Source organism: Bubalus kerabau, chromosome 6, assembly GCF_029407905.1.
Source record: "Bubalus kerabau isolate K-KA32 ecotype Philippines breed swamp buffalo chromosome 6, PCC_UOA_SB_1v2, whole genome shotgun sequence".
In the NCBI taxonomy this organism is placed as follows: Eukaryota; Metazoa; Chordata; class Mammalia; order Artiodactyla; family Bovidae; genus Bubalus; species Bubalus kerabau.
Window position 1 is genome coordinate 95061801 of NC_073629.1, and position 21047 is coordinate 95082847.

The 21047-nt window shown below is 39.1% G+C and overlaps 1 protein-coding gene across 7 annotated transcripts in view; it reads right to left on the reverse strand.

Annotated features, from left to right (window-relative positions):
- OSBPL9 (oxysterol binding protein like 9) overlaps positions 1 to 21047 on the reverse strand; it is a 164439-nt gene that overhangs the window by 753 nt on the left and 142639 nt on the right. For all 7 annotated transcript variants that reach the window (XM_055585927.1, XM_055585926.1, XM_055585925.1 and 4 more), the window contains 12 exons: positions 19821 to 19980; positions 14537 to 14649; positions 14287 to 14405; positions 8888 to 8973; positions 6572 to 6743; positions 5326 to 5410; positions 4461 to 4571; positions 4153 to 4216; positions 3893 to 4033; positions 2276 to 2354; positions 1389 to 1480; positions 151 to 286 (listed from right to left, as the gene is read on the reverse strand). In XM_055585927.1, coding sequence (XP_055441902.1) covers positions 151 to 286; positions 1389 to 1480; positions 2276 to 2354; positions 3893 to 4033; positions 4153 to 4216; positions 4461 to 4571; positions 5326 to 5410; positions 6572 to 6743; positions 8888 to 8973; positions 14287 to 14405; positions 14537 to 14649; positions 19821 to 19980 — 1358 coding nt within the window. The remainder of the gene's footprint in view (positions 1 to 150; positions 287 to 1388; positions 1481 to 2275; positions 2355 to 3892; positions 4034 to 4152; positions 4217 to 4460; positions 4572 to 5325; positions 5411 to 6571; positions 6744 to 8887; positions 8974 to 14286; positions 14406 to 14536; positions 14650 to 19820; positions 19981 to 21047) is intronic.

Below are 21047 nucleotides of genomic sequence, written 5' to 3' on the forward strand. Positions count from 1 at the left end.
GATGTGCTCCCCCCTCAACAAGTGAAATGAACATTCATCTCATTTAATCACCATGCTTATTTGGTACTTCAGTATTCACTGAAATGAATGAATGACAGCTCAGGGAACAGCAGCTAGCAGACCGAGGCAGGCTCCCCAAAACAAACTTACCCTTGTCTCCCACTGAATTTCCTTTTCCTTCCTTTCTCGGGCTTCTGCTCTTTGTCTTTCTTCAAGTCTATGCTTGGCTTCAGTTGCTGCATCAATGTCTCTGATTTTTAAGTTGAAAGTGACATCCTTCCAAAGGCTAAAGAAAAGAAGTGAAGGTGCTGAGTACTTGGTGGAGAGAGGAGTTAGCAATTTAAAAATGAAAGGCTAGAGCCATCTAGAACATAATTACAGTACAAGTCAAATGACTTTAAATGTAGCTCACAGACTAAATCTCCTTAGGCTGGCACAGGAGTGAAAAACAGAAACAAACTCAGAAGATTCTACTGCTAGTTGTCAAAGGAGGAAATAAAGCATGTGCAGAAAGCTGTATATATGGCTGGGACAACAGAGGAGAAAGATCAACTGAGACAGGCTACTTTTAGCTGTACCTCTAACTAGTGATATAACCTTGGGGCTGTCAGTTCATCTCTCTAGGGCGTCAGTGTCCCTTATATTAAGCTCAAGGAACAACAGTTTATATTAAATAAACTAAATGGGAGATGAGAGGAGCTGAGACATTCCATTTCATAAAGACTCCCCTGGAATTAATGAATCTGGGAGAAGCAGTCTGAATACAGAATAAAGGTCAAGAGAAGCATTGCAGAGGCTTAAGGTTGGGGGTGGGGGAGGAGATCTGGCTTCTTCTCAAGGCCTGGAAGAAGGTAGCTAGACAAGTCTGGTTCAAACAATGCTTTATAAGTGAGAACGCGTAGGGATTAGAAAAGTAGCCATCCTAAGATCCCCTTGTGTGAGCAGCAGAGCATAAAGGTTTATAGATTTCCACTTACAACTATGAACAGGCTGTCCAGGCAAATAAGACTGTTTATTCTTTCAAGTTTTTAAGTTTTTTAAAACCTAAAGATGTTTTGAGATCTATCTATATCCATATATACAGAGTCTACAAAGATGGTGATAAGCCAACATCCACTTGTCCAGCATCATACACAGGCTCCATGTATATCTCCTTTAGTTCTCATAGCAATGCTGAGGTGGTTCCCATTTCAGGAAAGAATGCAAAGACAGGTTAGCTTACAGTCAGGGTTACAGTGCAGGTGGAGCACCGTATGAACCCAGGCATTCGGACTCCACCTGTGCTCTGTTACACCCTGCTATGCAGTCTACAACCTGGCCCTGCACCTATGCCTGGCCAATAGCAAGAGCATTGCTGCAACAACTCTATAGTTATGTTGTCTCCTTACCAGCGGGATTCGTACTCATTCTGATCTTCCAGCTTCCTTACTTTCTTCTTAATTATAGGCAACTTCTTGGTATCTATAAAAACTACATTTTCCTAGAAAACAGAAAAGGTGGGTAGATGTTTTATTGTTCACATTGTTCTAAGAGAAAAAGTCAACTCTTCCCATTAACAGATTTAATAATGAAATCCCACAATATGTTAGTGATGTAGACAATGAGTTCCATATGCAATCTAAAGCCTAAACTATTTAAGTCTTGGTAAAGGCTCTTGGTCAGAGAAGGCAATGGCACCCCACTCCAGTACTCTTGCCTGGAAAGTCCATGGACGGAGGAGCCTGGTGGGCTGCAGTCCATGGGTCGCTACGAGTCGGACACGACTGAGCGACTTCCCTTTCACTTTTCACTTTCATGCACTGGAGAAGGAAATGGCAACCCACTCCAGTGTTCTTGCCTGGAGAATCCCAGGGACGGGGGAGCCTGGTGGGCTGCCGTCTATGGGGTCGCACTGAGTCGGACACGACTGAAGCGACACAGCAGCAGCAGCAAAGGCTCTTGGTAAAAATAGATCCTTTCAATGTGGCTATGTGTTGGGATGTAATATGATTGGGATGTAATCTCTTGGACTAGCTGAACAACGAATCCTAATGTTAAGTACTCTGAGCACTTTTTGCCATATATTATTCTTGAGTATTTTAAGGGGACAGGAAAGTAAAAATCATTCTACTACCTGTACTGCTGGGGAAAGGTGGAAGAAGGAAAAGGCCTGGCTTGAAGAGATGGCATTAGAGCTCATCTTGGTGGTTAAAATTTCCAGATGAAGGAAGCCAGAGTAAGGGACAAGCTACGATTCAATGAAGCCTGAAACAAGTGGCAAAACACACGTTCTTACCCCTGTTGAGTATTTTGCATACATTACACCATTCCACTCCCCTTCAATTGAGCAGAAAGACTTCTTGTCGTTTGGAGAACTACATTAAAAACAAAAAACAAACATTAAAACACATTTGTGTCAGTCTCAAATTGAAATTTCTCTACCAAAGAATCTTGTTAGTTGTGGCCTACCTACCCAGAGCAAAACACAGAAGAGCAACTGTAAAGGCAGATTAATAAAACTGGTTTTCTCAGAGCCAACTATAAGAATTAATGCCCTAAAGATGCTGCTAATGGATTCAAGATCCCAGAAACTGGGTATGAGATATGTTAGGTGCTGGGACCACAGCAGACGACAAACTCGAGCTCTTCACAGTCTAGTGGGGAAGACACTACCACTGAAATTCTGGGTGACAAGTGCTCTTATGTCCAGGCAACCACGGGAGATCAAGGGCAACACTGCTACAATGAGGGTCAGGGAAGGCTTTGCTTAAGGATACAATGATGGAGACCAGACTTTCATCTTCAGGCTGGGCCATAATATTAAGATGTTATCTGAGGAGCCCACCATGCACTCTTTCAGAAGGCAGTTTATTATAAATTACTGTGACTGGCCAAAAAATCTGCTAGCAGTTCCTATTGGTGCTGGTTGCTTTAAGGAACTCTGAGAAGCAGGCCCACCCATGTCTTTGTTCTGGACATCCTTTTTCCCCCGCCTGCCTGTCTGAGGGGTGCAGTCACACTATAGTGGTGACTTGTGCTGCTCCCTAAGCTCTGCCCCTATTTTCTGACTGCAGTAATATTTTGGATTTTACAGTGTTCCTTAGTAAACTTCATCTTTTGTTCATGGTCCCTTCCTCCTTCCTTCCTTCCAAGAATTTTCTGGATTTTGTTTCTATCATCAAAATTAAATTATCTCCATAAAAAACTGGTTAACCAATTCTGTGTCTGCCATCTGCAACACTGCTCCCACTGAGGCCTCTGAGGACAAAGAAATCCCTGCAGGGTCTCCTTGTCTAGGCAGGCTCTGAACCCAACTGACTACTGACTTGGACAGCAGACGTCTTCATCTAATCCTGGAGCGTCAAACAGAACCAAACAAAGATACAATGGTTACTGTTTTTCTCCAGCAAAGGCACACAAAAAAAACAAGGACCATAAGGGCTTTGAGACACTACAGTGGTCTACTGTATGGACAAGCTCATGATCCAATCCAGCAATAATGAGTTAGGCATACATAATCTGGGTTGGCTACAAGATCCAGGAAGACTCCTTAAGTTTCCTATATCTACAAGATCCAGGAAAACTCCTTAAGTTTCCTATTTGCAAGTCAGGTTCCTAGGAAGGAAATCCCACCAGTGACCTCAGATTGTTCTTAGGTCTCCTTCTGAGATGGGATTTTAGGAAGAGACATGAAACACAGCGTATAAAATAAGTTTACAAAGACAGGACCATTAAAATGGTCAATTCTTTTTTTTTTTTTTCTTAGTCTCTTTTTTTTTTAATTTTATTTTATTTTTAAACTTTACAATATGGTAAAATGGTCAATTCTTGATGGAAGTTATAGTTCAAGACAAAAGGAAAACTATTTTAGAGATGCAGAAGGAGCATCAAAGCAGAAAAACAAAATACCTACAAAATCTCAGCAGTAATTCTGTGCTTCTTGCCCCCATAGAAAGGTTTAGTGTGGAAGACGATATTTGCACTATAGCCAGTTTTGGAACAATTAATATTGCATTCTCCGCCTAGTTCCACCCAGGGCACTGTGAGGATAGACCTGCAAAATCAAAAGTGTCAGTAAGGCTGACAGTTTGGAGGAAAGAAAGGAGGGGCACAACTTAAAGAACAGCAGGGCCTACTGCCTGCGCAGCAGAGGAATGGACCAGCTCTACTTGCCTGCCGTAACCATTGGGGAATGTGAGAATATAATGTTCGTCATGCTCTAGACACGAGACACAACCTGTGGAGAGAAGGGATGGAATCTCATATAAGCAGCTGATGGAATCTCCATTCAGTTTAGGGATAATCACTCTTGCATCTCAACCTGGCTCTCACCCCCAACACACTTGCTTCCCTGCACACAATGACATCCGGCCTGACTTTCTGGGGTCATTTCCTCTTACTAGACAGATGACCGGCACATATAAGAATGACATAGACTTTTCCCATTAACACTGTAGTCCACCCAAAGCCCACAGACTTACCCTGCCCTATGTTGTGCACCCCAATTGACATCCCAAGGAATTTTGATTTGGTCCAGATATGAGCATTGAATTGTATCTTCTTATTAAAACACTCAGCATAAAAAGCTGAAACTGAAGAGAAACTGTTTCAGTTAGTGCACTATATATAGCCTCATTTTATTTATAAACATACACACACCATAAACATACATGCCCCCCACCCCCAACTCCCTTAACCCAGAGAAACAACTGGCTGCATGGGGGAAATCCTTTACCTTTCAAAGAACATCCTTGAATGTAGTCAGGAATTACCCACCTGCCCTTTACACCCTGTCTCCCCCAGTGCAAGCCACTGTTCAGGATCACATGGGGAGGAACTTCCTGAACCGTGAGGCCAATCCCAGGGCTTAAAAACAAAGGGTCAGTCTGTTCTGATCAGCAAGCATGTTGCTGCCCCAGCCCAAACCTGAACCCATACAGTATAATCAGTCTTAACATGGCATCCAGCAAGTAACAGGGGAAGACATGCATTCTTTCCACTGGGCCAGGAACATACCATACTGAAACTACATCTGTTTTATATGAACTGTCTTCAGAGGTGCTGAGATCGCTACAGCACAGCTCATGATGAGAAAGATGACTTTAGAAGCATTAAAAATTACCTTCCCAAATCCCTTATTTTTATATTAATTAATCAGTGAAGCTAATAGAGTCTTTGGAACTTATACCAGGAACAGATATGAGGAACCAATCTTCACAGGACTGGAAAGACACAGGTAGCCATTAAACACGAGGACAGTGCAGAGACCTCAGTTGTGGAGCTTTCTATGACCCTCTTTAGACAATAGTTTGAAAGTGGATGTAGCTGAGGAACTCTGTCACTTACTGGGTGGATGATGAGAAACCTGCTCAGCCACAAATGTTACACTATTCTTGGAAACCCAGGGAACTGGTCCTTCTGAAACTAGCTCCTGCAAGCAAACAGAACATCATTTTCTTTTGATGTAGAAACAAACAACATGCAGACAATCTAATAACTGGAGTCTCTGCCTCATAAGGTGGTTAAATGCTCTCTCCTCTACACTCACAAAGCATCTCATATATACTTTTCTCACAGCACTTAATTACACTATTGGAATGACTGCTTTGTGTAAGTCTCTCTAAGACATGCATGAAGGCAAGGATCATGTCCCGAACTTAGGGCCAAGCCTGGCACAGAACAGGTACTTATCCAGGTCTGTAATATGATTAAGAACAGACATATACTGCTTGTGTCTTTAGTGTGTGTGTGCTCAGCTGCTCAGTCATGTGTGACTTTTTGCGGCCTCATGGATTGTAGCCTGTCAGGCTCCTCTGTCCATGGGATTTCCCAGGGAAGAATACTGGAGTGGGGTGCCACTTCCTTCTCCAGAGGCTGCCTGGGAAGCAGGACTACATGTAATGCATCATTCAGCAAAAGAAAAACATTGCGAGTTACATTTACTGAGAGATTATTATGTGCCAACCACTGTGGGCTATGGGCTTATTTTTTCATCCCTTGAACTCCAGACTCTTAAAATTCTAACTCCTTACATGTCTAAGAGACTCCCCATACGTTATATTTCAGATTGGAGTTCTAGACTTTTCCCTCCCCAAATCCAATCTTTCCCTTTGTAGTAAATAGCATCAGCCCACCATGCAAGGATTCATCTCTAACTTACCTCCCCCAATCTAACAGCTCTGCCTCCAAAATATAACTTGAATCAACTATTGTCCTGGAATAGTGCCCAAGTCTCCTCAATGGTTTCCTTGCTTCTATTTTTGCCCCTTTTCAATTCATTTGCCACAAAATAATCATAATGACCTTTTCATTACAAAAATGAGTTCTTGATAAGCCATAAAATTATCCTTATGGTCCATGAGGACTTGCATGATCTTGTTTCTCAATTTCTATCCTCATCTTGCACCACTCTTTTCCCTTGCTCACTATATTCAAAATATGCTGATCCAACAACATTGTTCTTCTATGGTGGTAAACATCTTTTAATCAGTGCCTTTACCACTATCATCTGCCCCCAAATAAAATGAAATCTTGAATCAGTACATTAAGAACTAAGTACTAAGATAATTAAAAACATCAGTGGAGAACTCACCGCATTCTCTTCAGTATCATTTGGTAATGTCCAGTGACACTGAAAGATTTCGCCCAAAATGGGGTTGTATGGCTTTTTGGCAACAGATCCTTTCCTTCCTGCGTGAAAGGCTGAGAGATACCATTTCACAACCTGAACCATTCGGTCTCTGGCATCCTTCTGGTCACTAATACTGCAAGGAAGAAAGACAAAATTTAACATCCTGTTTTTTGACAGTACCCCTCAGCATGGTCCACCCCCTAAGCCAGGCTGAGAGGACCTAGGACCAGTTAACTACCTCAGCTCCTTTTTAAAACTGAAGTATAGTATACATAATCAAACATACCAGCCTTAATTGTTTGGTTTCATGAATCGGAAAAATGCATATATCCATTTAATTAATCTTGGGTGTAATGGAAATGTTCTATATCTTGATTGTACTTAAATAATGACATACAATCAAGATACAGAACATGTCCATTACCCCCAGGTTTCCCCATTCTTTCCAAGCAATCCCCACACCTTAACCCTGAGACAAACACTGTTTCTGGTTTCCAGTACCATTAGTTTTGCTTTTTCCATAACTTCATACTTGTTAGTGCACTGTTTAATTGCAAAACAGTTGGAGATTTTCTGGATGTATCTGTGTTACTGATATCTAATTTAATTCTTCAAAGATCAGTGGATATATTCCATATGGTTCCAATTATTTTAAATTTATTAAGTCTTCCTAGTATATGGTACATCTTGATGAATGTTCCACGGCACTCAGAAAGACTGTTATAGTGTTTGGTAATGTTTTAGAAAGGTTAAATAGATCTTCCATAGTCCCACTGATTCTCAGAGGGGTGGGGAGAGGGAGGAATCTCCAACCATGATTGTGTATTTGTCTATTTCTTCCTTCAGTCAATTTTTGCTACATATAGTTTGAAGCTGTTTTACATATTTAGGATTATTTATTCTTGATAAATTGACCCTTATCATATGAAATATCCCTACTTGTCTCTGGTAATATTTCTTACCTTAAAAAGTATTTTTTGTCTGATACTAACACAGCAGCACCAGCTTTGTTATGCTTAGTGTTTTGCATGGTATGTCTTTGTCCATCCTTTTACTTTTAACCAATCAATGTCTTTACATATTTAAAGTCTCTCTCTTGCAAACAGAGTACAGATGAATCTTGCTTTTTTTTTTTTAATCCAGTCTTAAAATCACTATTCTCTTAAATGGAGTATATATGATATTCACATTTAATGTACTATGAATATATAGCTGAGTTTAACTCTATCATCACGGCATTTGTTTTCTTCTTGGCCCTTTTATTCTTTGTTCTATTATATTTCCTTTCCTCCTCTGTGGGAGAGTGAGAATTTTTAGAATTACACTTAATCATATCTATTGGTGTTTTAGCTGTATTTCTGTATTTTTTAAATGGTTCCTTCTAGGGACCTAAATTCTCATACATAAAAATTATCCTTAAACCTCAAATCTATATAAAATGAATAACTGCTACTTTCTATGTATGTTATCAATAAATGCTTACATTTTATTTGTTCAACTTTGTATGAATTTAAATAATGCCATATTTAATTTCTGCCCTTTGGGAACTGGTTAAATGAGTCTCTAAAATCCTCATTAAGAAGTTACATATCAGTGTCATCCAATGTGCCCACCCACTGTGAAACTTCGGTGATCTGTATCTGGCTCTAGTAAATCACAGTCCAAGGCCAAGGAATGCAATCAGAGAAGATGGATTAGAACATCCTGTTACAAAGAAAATGCTCCTGCTACCAGTGAAAAGCAATGTGAACTCACTCACCTCCTCATAAATCAATCTCACCTTTAGATTACTCCTGTCCTTTATACATATATCGAATACTGCAATCTTTGTATTTAAAATTTATGAATCAGTCTGTAATCTGGACACTGGCCTATAAATTCCTCAAATGCAGACACTGCAACTCTTTCCCTTTCCAGCTTATAATAAAATGTTGACAAAAAACAAGTGTTTTAGAAAAGTTTGTTAAACTCAAATAACTGAACTTCATCAGGATGTAGTATCAATAATTTGACAGTGATTACCAATTCCTAGATCAAAAACAGCTCTGTAAATACTGGCTACCTTATTAATAGGTGTTCAAGATTTTTAAGGTGTTCAACTTGGTTGCCTAACAGTATCAGCAACAGATAACCTAGGCAAAGAGGCATCTAATACAAACAAAATATTCAACACCTTTTTTCCTCAGAAACATTTGAAAGGCAAATCTATCCTGCAAAGGCAGAAAGGTAATGAGTAACATCTTTTAAAAAGTGAAGCTAATGTATCAAGTCAAATACCTCACAAACAGGTCCGGATGAGCAAAAAAGTCCGCATACATTTCTAAAAGAGATCTTCTTTCAAGAATAAATGTTGGAAGAACTACCTGAAAAACATACATATTTGACCCTTGAGAATCAAATTCCACTACAGATATATAAGACTGCTAAGCTGCATTTAAAAAGAAAAACACGTAAATGAAAACAAAAAAAATTGATTCCAATCACAGTAACATCCACCAAGTACTGCCCAGGCATGCTTTTGATACCTACTTCTCAAACTGTTCTGATTCACAAATGCCCATTAACCTGCCTAAGAGATGAAAGACAAGAGATTCTGAATGTTCAAATGTCACTTTCTCTGAGCAACCTCTCTTTGGCTCCCTGAGTCAATAATCAAAGTTTTAGCAATAACAACTATGCAGTAGCAACCCTTTGATATCTTTTGACTTTCTGGAGCATCACACATACATTATCTTATTAAACCATACAACCATCTCATTAAGAAGAAATTATCATCATTTTACACTAGAGAAAGTTCAGTTCAGTTGCTCAGTCGTGTCTGACTCTTTGCGACCCCATGAACTGCAGCACACCAGGCCTCCCTGTCCATCACCAATTCCTGGAGTTTACTCAAACTCATGTCCATTGAATCAGTGATGCCATCCAACCATCTCCTTCTCTGCCATCCCCTTCTCCTCCCACCTTCAATCTTTCCCAGTATCAGGGTCTTTTCAAATTAGTCAGCTCTTTGCATCAGATGGCCAAAGTATTGGAGTTTCAGTTTCAACATCAGTCCTTCCAATAAATATTCAGGACTGATTTCCTTTAGGATGGACTGGTCGGATCTCCTTGCAGTCCAAGGGACTCTCAGGAGTCTTCTCCAACAACATAGGTCAAAAGCATCAATTCTTCAGTAGTTCAACTCTCACATCCATACATGACTACTGGAAAAACCATAGCCTTGACTAGACGGATCTTTGTTGGCAAAGGAATGTCTCTGCTTTTGAATATGCTGTCTAGGTTGGTCCTAACTTTCCTTCCAAGGAGTAAGCGTCTTTTAATTTCATGGCTGCAATCACCATCTGCAGTGATTTTGGAGCCCCCAAAAATAAAGTCAGCCACTGTTTCCCCATCTATTTGCCATGAAGTGATGGGACCAGATGCCATGATCTTAGTTTTCTGAATGTTGAGCTTTAAGCCAACTTTTTCACTCTCCTCTTTCACTTTCATCAAGAGGCTCTTTAGTTCTTTTTCACTTTCTGCCATAAGGGTGGTGTCATCTGAATATCTGAGGTTATTTGATATTTCTCCTGGCAATCTTGATTCCAGCTTGTGCTTCCTCCAGCCCAGCGTTTCTCATGATGTACTCTGCATATAAGTTAAATAAGCAGGGTGACAATATACCGCCTTGATGCACTCCTTTTCCTATTACAAACTAGTGGAGAAAAATGAAGCTCAAATGGGTGAGAAATTTTTTCACTGCTCTGTTGTTAAGTGGAATCCAAAATTGGCTCTGTTTGACTTTGGGGGGTGGGGTCTACACACATTCCTCTCTACTGTTGCTTCTCTATCATCGTTTAAGTGCCTAAGGAAATTTATCTACTGGATCTGTGTACTTATGGATCTGTGTCCTCAAGTAAACAATGAGCTTCTAGAATGCAAGAACCATACTTTATTTGTACTTGCATTTCAGCTACTATTACAAACTAAGAAATTTTTAGTAAGTAACTGAGGGAATAAACAAAATGAAGAAGACAATAAAGATGGGATTCTACCAACTCTTTCTTCAGGAGGCTGGGCCCATGAAGAAAAATGCTGAGGGCCTGGGAAAGTGGCAGAGGAGAAAGTAAAGGAAAGAAGTTGGAGGACTTCCCTGGCGGGCCAGTGGTTAAGAATCCATTTGCCAATGCAGAAGACAAGGGTTCCGTCCCTGGTCCAAGAAGGTAAGATTCCACAATGCTGTGGGGCAACTAAGCCTATGTGCCACAACTATTGAAGCCAGTGTGCCCAAGGGCCTGTGTTCCTCAACAAGAGAAGCTGCTGCAATGAGAAGCCTGTGCACCACAACTGAAGAGTAGGCCCCACTCGCCGCGACTAGAGAAGAGTCCATGCACAGCATCAAAGATCCAGTGCAGCCAAAAATAAATATAAGATAAAAACTTAGAAGAAGAAGAAATTGAAATATGGGAAAAAAGAATAAGAAAGATTAAGATTAATCAGTTAAGAAAAGAAGAATTTAATTACAAATAGAGGAAGAGTTTTTGAAGTCTGTATCAGATTAGACATTATTCATTATGGCAGTTGAGCACCACAGTAACCAAAGATTCCTTTAAATGTAGTAATTACTGCAATATTCAAGCACCTGTGGTAAATGCTATGGAAGCAGCAAAGTTTAATTGAGAGAATAATACCAGCATTTAACTTTTAGGTAAAATGTGATAAATATCGGGCTTCCCTGGTAGCTCAGATGGAAAAGAATCTGCCCGCAATGTGGGAGGCCTGGGTTTGATCCCTGGGTTGGGAAGATCCCCTGGAGAAGAGAATGGCTATCCACTCCACTATTCTTGCCTGGAGAATTCCATGAACAGAGGAGCATCCAGGAGATGTTCAATGTACTCTGGAAATTCAGGAGAGGCAAAAGATCATGCTCTGTTTGCGAAACCAGAATGAGGGCGAAGCTGAGAAACAACATACTGAGGTGGTGCTAGAGAAAAGCCTTAGAGAGTAGGCTCTAATAGAGGGAAAACATGGAGACATGGAGATGGTGGTGGGGGACAAGGGGAGGGAAGGCAGCAGAAAATGAGTGTGACAGTGACTGACCAGTGGACTGGTATTGCTGCTGTATATAAAGAGGAATGACAGAACGCAAGAACCTGGAAAGAACCCCTATGGCTCTAACATTTAGCATGTTTATTATTAGACTCCTGAGTTTAAATGTTCCTCAGAACACCTATATTCATAGTATAAGTATGCTTAAACTGGTGAGTAAGCTTGTTGTAATTTTCTACCACTCTTGGAGAACACGGAGATTATACATTATTAAGTAAGACTGCAAAAGAACAAGACAGGGCTAAATATCTCAATATATAAACAGCTCTTGCAAATCAACAAGAAAAAGACTACTATTGCCAGCAGAAAAATGAACAAAAGTACAGAACATGCAATTTGAAAAAGAAGACATGGCCACAGACCATAAGTTTGATTAGATGTGTAATCAAAAAAAATTTTTTCCCTCACTATTTAAAATTTTTCTTAAGAACTCTCATTGAACAGATCTTCTTCATTGTTTTTAGCACTATCTGCATACATGCCATTATGTCAAGTTGCTGAAACACTGATATAAGTGAGCTGGACTAAGCTGTCTTTAACCTGGGTTCAAATACTTATTTTGGTGTGAGGAGGCCATAGAAAATTTACTCAACATCTGAAAGTTTCTGTAAAAGGAGGATAATTATATGCCCTGCTAAGTCTTAGGACTGTTTTGAAGACCAAGAGAGGTAAACCAGATGTGACTGTAGTAATGTTTCCAAACACTATGATGTATTTGGAGAATAACTCTTTTTAGAAAATATTTGAGGTGAGAAGATATTATTATAAGTAGGAAAATGAGATAAGGTATTATTGTAATAATACTTTGAAATGCACAAGGGAATCAAGATTTCACAATCTGCTGACAACCACAACCATGTATGCCAATGAAGATTTCTAAAATATCTAATAAGTTAGCAAAACTTAACAAACTTTTAGTGGCTACAAAACCCAAACATGGAGCATACGGCAGAGGAAACTATGAGAGGCAAGAACTACACACTTGATTGCAGCACATCCTTCCGGCTGCCTATGCATATCCCTACCGAAAGAAGTCTGATTCAGTTCAGGTATAGGCTATAGGTTGCTATGAGTCACAGGGCCCTCCCACACCCCAAGGGGTGAATGTAGATTAATCTAAACCAATCTATTAACCTCCTTTGCCAGTGACTGGCTTATGCATGCACACTGGCTGAGCTTGGGTCAATGGGATTCAACTGGAAGTCTGACGGGCCACTGGGGAAAAGGATGTTCTCCCTATATCAACAATAAAATTCATGAAGAGAATTATTTTTCCTGCCTTTTGACATACCTGCGTAAGGATGTGATCAACTGGAAGTGTGGCAGTCATTTTGCAATGGTGGGAAGACGGGTCTGAGTGTGAACGTCAGCATGCAAAGTATAGCAGAGCAGAGAGATGAAGGGACCTAGATCGTTTCTCACATTGTTGACCCACTATGAATTCATGGATCCTGGAACTACTCTATTTCTGGACTTCTCATTTCCTGAGATAGTAAACCTAGTATTGTTCAAGATACTATTAGGTGGCTCTTCCATTATTGGAGACCAAACGCAACCAAGGTAGAAGGTGTAGAAAAGAAATATAAACATCATTATCTAAAATGAAGCTGTATTTCTCAAATTTGAAGTGACAATTCTGCTCCAGCAATTATGCAATCAATCTAATGATCAATGAAAAAATTCTGGAGGCAAGCTCCTGCAAATATTCTCTTACCTAGAACTTCCCCAGCAAGTATGTTTGTTGCACAAATTAATGCTATCCTTGTGCTTCTGTTCTTAGATTTGGGGTAAAAATTTTTATTATACACACTTACTAGAAAGTATTATGGTTTAGTTTATAGATTTTGAAATCTACAACCAGATTAGAATCTCAGTTCTGCCACTTAATAGGAAGGACTTAGCCAAATTACTTAATCTCTGTGAGCTTCAATTTCTCATCTATAAAATGAAGTTAACCACCACCACCAACTTTGCAGTGCTATGGTGAGAATTAGGTGAAAGGAGAAGGCTTTAAGCAGAGTGGCAGGGATATACACAGGCGCCTATACACCAGTCTCCTGTATCAATCATGCATTCTGTTTAGAGCACCAAGTTTAAATTCAAATTCAAATCCAGAACCATAATAATTTTATGGCTCAATGTATATCATACAATTTCCCACTCATTACCTGTTCCAATATCCATTTTGTATATGCAAAACCCAAAGGTTATAGAGGAAGGAACTTGCTCAAGGTCAGAGTTTGGTAACAGCAAAAGTAGGATGTAAGCACAGACCCTCTGACCCCAAAATCAGAACTCTGCTCATTTTGATTCTATGCATATGCTACACTGCTTTGGGTTTTGTCCAACTACTAACCAAGCCCAATACTACTCCACGCTTTTTCCCATACATACTATCCCTATGAAATTACCCTAGTTTTACTTATGTTATCCATTTATAAAATTCTCAGTTTACTCAGGTACATATATAAAAAGACAAAAGTATAAACAGAAATACGTCATTACATTACATGTGCAGATACACTCACCATACAATCACTGAGAATCTACATATATACATTAACAGCAAAACCAAATTTGATTCTTACCTTCGTAAGATCCATTCCAAGTCTAACCTGTGACAACAGATGCATGATAACACTCTTGTGCTCTTCCACCGACCCTGCCTCCCCTTCGTCATCTCTATCATCATGTGAATCGAAAAGGTCTAAAATAAAACACATCTTCTTAGAGTGGTGTTACACTGGGCCAATCTGTGCTGGTACCAGTATTATAAATGATTTTTTTCAAACAAATATTTTTAAGGAAAAAAAGTTAAAACTCTCAAAGGCTGCTTACCAGCATCGCTTGTTCCATTGGACATAGAAGAATTAAGTGATTCTGTGGTATCTGGACGCTTTAGACTATTTCCCGAGCTGCTGTGTGTCAAGACTGAGGCAGATCCAGAGGAACTAAAAAATATTAATCACCTTCTTAAGCTTTTTAAGGAAGCAATTTAAAATCACAGTAAGACGTTAACCTATAAAGCCACTTAAAACCAGTATATGCAGATAACTGACAGAAACAAACTAGACCTTTAAAGTTAGCTGGTTATATACATATATATGCTTGATTCTCTCCCCATCAGCTTCCTGTTTTTTTGCATGGTGTATGCTCACATGTTGAAAGGCCATGAAAAATTAGTAAGATTTTGCCTCTTCATGTAAGTTTAAAACTTGAATTCATTTTCCAAATTTGTTTCCTTGCATAAATGTAAGTATGTCGTAATTCTTGGCGACAATTTCCAGAACCTCAAAAATGATAAATCTATTAATTAGTCTCAGAAAGATGTATTTTTGAGATCCTTTGAAAAAGCCTACAACGGGTAATAACATCTTTCCTAGTCAATAAAAAACCATATTTGAAATTAAAAAAATTAACTTTTACAAGTAAATTTATGGTAAGTGGTATTATGAGCTGATTAACAGGGTCTAAAGAAAGCTCCCTCTGTTATACAGCTCTGATCATAACCTACCCAGGACTAGTATTTGTACATTAATAAAAGAATGATCTAAGTTTACTTATTAAGGGTAAAAATAGAAACCAAATTTCTCATACTGCAGGTATTATTTATAAAATGGTACACACATTAAAGTCTTTTATTGCAAATTTATAGATGCAAAACACCACTGTTCTTCAGTTGCTAAGTTACGTTCGACTCTTTTGTGAACTCCATATACTACAGCCCACCAGATAGGCCACTCTGTCCGTGGGATTTTCTAGGCAAGAATACTGAAGTAGAATATCATTTCCTTCTCCAGCAAAACACATTATATATTCTAATTGAAACATAGTTTGCCTTGATTACTTTCTTTTGATTTCTTATTTAATGGTAAGCATGGTATTTTTAAAGAGCAATTTTAGGTTCAGAGCAAAACTGAGCAGAAAGTACAGAATTCCCATATGTACAACTTCCCCACTATCAACATCCTGTACTTGGTAGTACATTTGTAGCAACTGATGAACCTACATAACATGGCATTATCACTGAAAGTCCACAGTTTCCAGTAGGGTTCACGCTTGGTCTTGTACATTCTATGAATTTTGACAAAAGGATGTTGTTAAGTGTCCATCATTGTAGTTATTGCAGAGGACAGTTTCATTACCCTAAAAATCTTCTGTGCTCTGCCTATGTTAGAACATTAGTTCACAGAGAAGTTATCATTACGACAGGTCTTTAGAAACTGAATGGTGGAAGGACTTAAGCTTTCAAATTCTCTTCCTTCAGGGAGAGAAACTGTAGATAGAAACTTGACTGGAGAGCTAGAAAGCTAGTGGTAGCAGCTGATGAGCAGCAGGTGGCACACAAGCTCAATGCCTACAGACATGAGACAGAGAGCATCAATGTGAGAATGGTGGTGATGGTGGTGTAACTGCCAAGTTGAGTCTGACTCTTGCGACCCCATGGACTGGAGCCTGCCAGGCTCCTCTGTCCACGGGATTTCCCAGGTAAGAATACTAGAGTGGGCTGCCATTTCCTTCTCAAGGGCATCTTTCTGACCTAGGGATAGAATCAGTGTCTCTTACATTGAAGGTGGTCTCCTGAATTGCAGGCAGATTCTTTATGGCTGACCAACCAGGGAAGCCTAAATATGTGAATAGGGTCAGGTGGGCTTCCCAGCAGTAAAAGAATCTGCCTGCAATGCAGGAGACCAGGTTCAATCCCTGGGTTGGGAAGATCCCCTGGAGGAGGAAATGACAACCCACTCCAGTATTCTTGCCTGGAAATTTGACAGAGCCTGCCGGGGTACAGTCCATGGCGTCTCAAAGAGTCAGACACGACTGAACACTCCCCATTCCATAAGACAATGGAGACCTGGAGCCAGCATAGTCAATTTGAAGGGATTTACACTCCCATTATTAAAAAAAAAAAAAAAAAAAAAAAGTCAACAAACACTGTGCTGGCCAAATTAAATACCTATAGTCCCTACTAGTTTTGGAATCTAGATTAAGGCATATAAGGATGCATGAAGGTTCATAGATCATATGTTTGTTATGAGGTGGGTACTGGGAGAGCACAAAGAAGAAGTTTCTAAGGAGAAAAAAAAAACGCCTATGAGCCTGCAGGTAACTTTGTAGACATGCCTATTACAGGTACAACAGGTAAGCAAGCACTTAAAATTTAAGGAGTACCCCTAAAACTGGGGCCAGAGACTATCAGTGATGTAGTAAGGAGGCTAACCATATCATCATCAAGCTTTTAATAAATATACTTAGGTTTCTACAGGATAGATGATTCATTTTGATACTTAATTTGTTCTATGTTTCAAGTAATAGCTAACGTCCCATGAACCAGACCTTCTTTAATTATTTTTAAGGAAACAATGATTTAACACTTCAAAAATCAATAATAATCTTTATTTTGGAATTTTCTCCCAAATGCCTGTTTTCTTTTAACCTATTATAAAAATTATTTTTCAAAATTAAAGTGAAATTTCTATTGGCAAACTGTTAATAATGGTCTTGTAATAGTTTACTGCCGCACATACAAACATTAAGAAACCAACATGCTAAACCTAACTCTTTCTGCTGAACTAGTCTTCTTGAATTGTGGGCCCAAATCTCTTTTCCTCTCATGTTTGTAACTATGTATTCACCTAATGGCATACATTTTACGTTTCTCACATTCAAATGTTGAATTTGATCTACTATGTAATAACACTTCCCGAATTAATAATAGTCATTTTCCTTATAAATTTTGAGATTCTGAACAGTTATGGTACAATTACATGTGATACTGTATTTCTCAGTTCATGCGCAAACTTAAGAGAACTGAAGTGCTACACAAGATTCCTTATTAAAAGAAACCAAGGTTCAAGGTCTAAGTTTGGCTGATGGTACTCAGCTTGCAAATTCACATATAATCTGTGACAAAATTCCAAATTCCAAATCTGTATTGTATTTCAAAGCAAACCCAAAACTGCAACGATAGCACTTACTCTTTGAGATGCACAACAGTTGGAAAAAATACCCAACAAAAAGTAAGCCAGTTACATCTACAACAAATATAGGAACATTAAAGCAAATAAATGTTAATTTGCTTTCTATAACAGCTATCGCTTACTGCATACTTATTATAAATGCCAGACATTACTGTAAGCACTTGATTGACATGATTGTCATATACATGTTCACGACGACTCCTTGAATTTGAAACTATTATCATCCTCATTTTACCAACAAGGAAACTGAGGATTACACTGGTTAAATAACTTGACCAAGATCACACACCTTTAAAGCAAAACAGATTTAGAACCTATTATTTCTTTCTAAGATTCCAGAATCCAAAGTCTAATCATAGCAACCTATATTATACTAGCAGGGATAAAAAGGACTTTGCTGACTGGCTATCATGTAAGTGGGCTTCTCTGATAGCTCAATTGGTAAAGAATCCACCTGCACTGCAGGAGACTCCGGTTCGATTCCTGGGTCAGGAAGATCTGCTGGTGAAGGGATAGGCTACCCACTCCAGTATTCTTGGGCTTCCCTTGTGGCTCAGCTGGTAAAGAATCCGCCTGCAATGCAGGAAACTAGAGTTCGATCCCTGGGTTGGGAAGATCTCCTGGAGAAGGGAAGGGTTATCCACTCCAGTATTCTGTCCAGGAGAATTCCACAGATTGTATAGTCCATGGGGTCACTAAGAGTCAGACACAACTGAGACTTTCACTTTCTTTAACTATTATGTAAGTGACTTCATGTGTAAAGAAAGGCCTTTTCTGTACAATAGAACATACCTAGAACATACCTAGCTTTGATCTGACAGTGTAAAATAGGTCAAATGTCACCTAATAAAAGAAAATCTACCATCACTATCTGCTAAAATCTGCCTACTTTGTATCTCTGGAGTCCACATGCTTCCCTCCATTCCTATGCTATGACCTTAGCTCAGGTTATCAACATTTCTCAATGTCCTACCCAGTTTTGGCTGGTCTTCCTACACATAATGCATTCCCACTGCACTCAATTCTGTACAATTTAGGCATATTTTTCTTATTCATTTTTCTAAAAGGTAGACCTGACCAGCAGATGCCATCACTTGCGAGAAAATGTTCAAAATTCATCAAAGGCTAAAAGGACTCCTTTATGACCTGGCCCTTGTCAACCTCTCCTGTATCCTGTATCTTCTTAACCACTCCCCACAACTTATAACCACACTCACTAGCTTATAGCTTCTCAAAGAAACCAAGCCCCTGCTGCCCCCAGGCCTTTCTTATTAGGGTTCCAGCTCCATGAGAACAACATTTTCCATTTCCCCCTCCTCTTCTCACCCCTATGACCCTTCTCTCTCATCCATGTCTCATCTTAGGATCTCATTCCCGCCATCCTCTGTGAATCCTTTCTTCTCAGGACTTCAAAATGCTCCCAATTCTTCCTGGGCTTATTCTTCCAAAGCATATTTCATACTGAATTATAAAGGTCCGTTTTCCCCACAAAAGACTGTAAGTTCCTGAGGGGAAGGATTGGCTCTTGTTTCACTTCTGTATAAGGTGGCGCTAGTGATAAAGAATCCACCTGCCAATGAAGGAGACACAAGAGACATGGGTTCGATTCCTGGGTCTGAAAGAGCCCCTGGAGGAGGACACGGCAACCTGCTCCAGTATTATTGCCTGGAAAAATCCATGGACAGAGGAGCCTGGCAGGCTACAGTCCATGGGGTCCAAAGTCCTGAACACATCATTCCTCTACCTGGTTAGTACAGAGCCTTACTTATAGGTACCTGAATACCTTCACTCTAATACAAAACAAGTAGTAGTAACCTCCTCTTATATGAATAATTCCTAGCATCCTCACTTTCATTTGACCCTCTCCTAATGTTGGTTCTATAGAAATAAGGCCCAAAGTTCAATGAACAATACTGGCATGTTATCACAACTGATACTAACTTATTCTATTTGAATTAAATCGGGAGTAAAATCAACATTCTCACAGAACTAGCCTTGCTCAGTACGTCAACTGAAAATAAGCTCTTTTCCATTTTTTCCAAATAATTTTTAAAGGAACTTGTTTAACATGTTTTTCAAAATCAAATCACATTTTTAAAAATCAGGAGACTCATTTCAATACAGTTAGTTCACCTACTCACTCTATTAAGTGCTTTGGTGATGAGCCACTCTGATGAAATTCATCTGCATCATAGAATTCATCTTCACTGCTAGAGTAAGAGAACTCTGGGACTGTGTTTGGAGACAAGTTGACATGGCTTGGAGAAGTCAGACTGCTACTAGGGGGTGAGTGGCCACTGCCTAGAAAGTTAAAAGAGTTTTAAATTAAGAGACAATGTTGGTAATAGAAAGGAAGATATTAGGAAGATGGGGTCAAAGCAGACTTATTAAAATCAAGAAAAGAGTTAAGTTGGCCGAAGTCCCTACACTATTTGTAAAGAAAATCAACATGTAAACTAGACAAAGAAAAAGGCAAATCACATTATAGAATGGGACACAGCCTTCTAAATAAATGAAAAAATGCTATGTTTCTTTGGTAATCATCTGGGGTTCATTGTTTCGTAATAAAAAATAACAATGAAAGTATCAAACAGAACAGTGAAATATTGAGAGCAATTTAAAAAGTATTTATTGAGCATCTAAGGACTCTCAGGCAATTTATGCCAAACTGCTACCAATGTCTGGTGGAGAGTAAAGTCACTGCTGACAATCTAAAAGCCAATGCCATGCTTCTAGAAGAAATAAGAACAGCAGCAATAAAAATGAATCCAGACCCACCCATGGATTTTTAGCCCATTCCACGGTCTACGCTTCAACAGTTACGAGAGCACATCCACCTGCCACACTCAGTTACCATGTTCACAAAGATATTTTTAAAACATAAACACAGAAAGTTTGCTGCCTAAATAGGCAAAGCTTATTGTGTGAATGCCAGAGATAGTTCATCTTAGCAAATGACTTTAAAATCTTCTCCTCACCCACCTGCCCTGCTCCATACCAGCAATAAGATGGGAAATAAATTTTCCCTTATTGAAATAAGGGGGGGAAAATGACAGAGAAAGGAAGAAAGAGACCAGGAAATACAAATGATTAAGTAATATGCAAACAGTCCTGGCAACCACACAAAACTGAAAATGTATTCAAGAAGAAAATGAGTTAGAATGGGAACTGCAATCCAAAGAATTGAGTTTTCCTTATGAGAAAAAACTTTTTATGTATTAGTGACCGAGATGAAGGAAAGAAAGATGAAGAATTTAGGCTGAAAAATCAAACAAGACATAAACCAGAAAAGATTTCTTTAAATCCACCTACTCTACAATGTTATATTTTTATAATGCCTCCTGAAATAATTTATCCTAAATTATTTA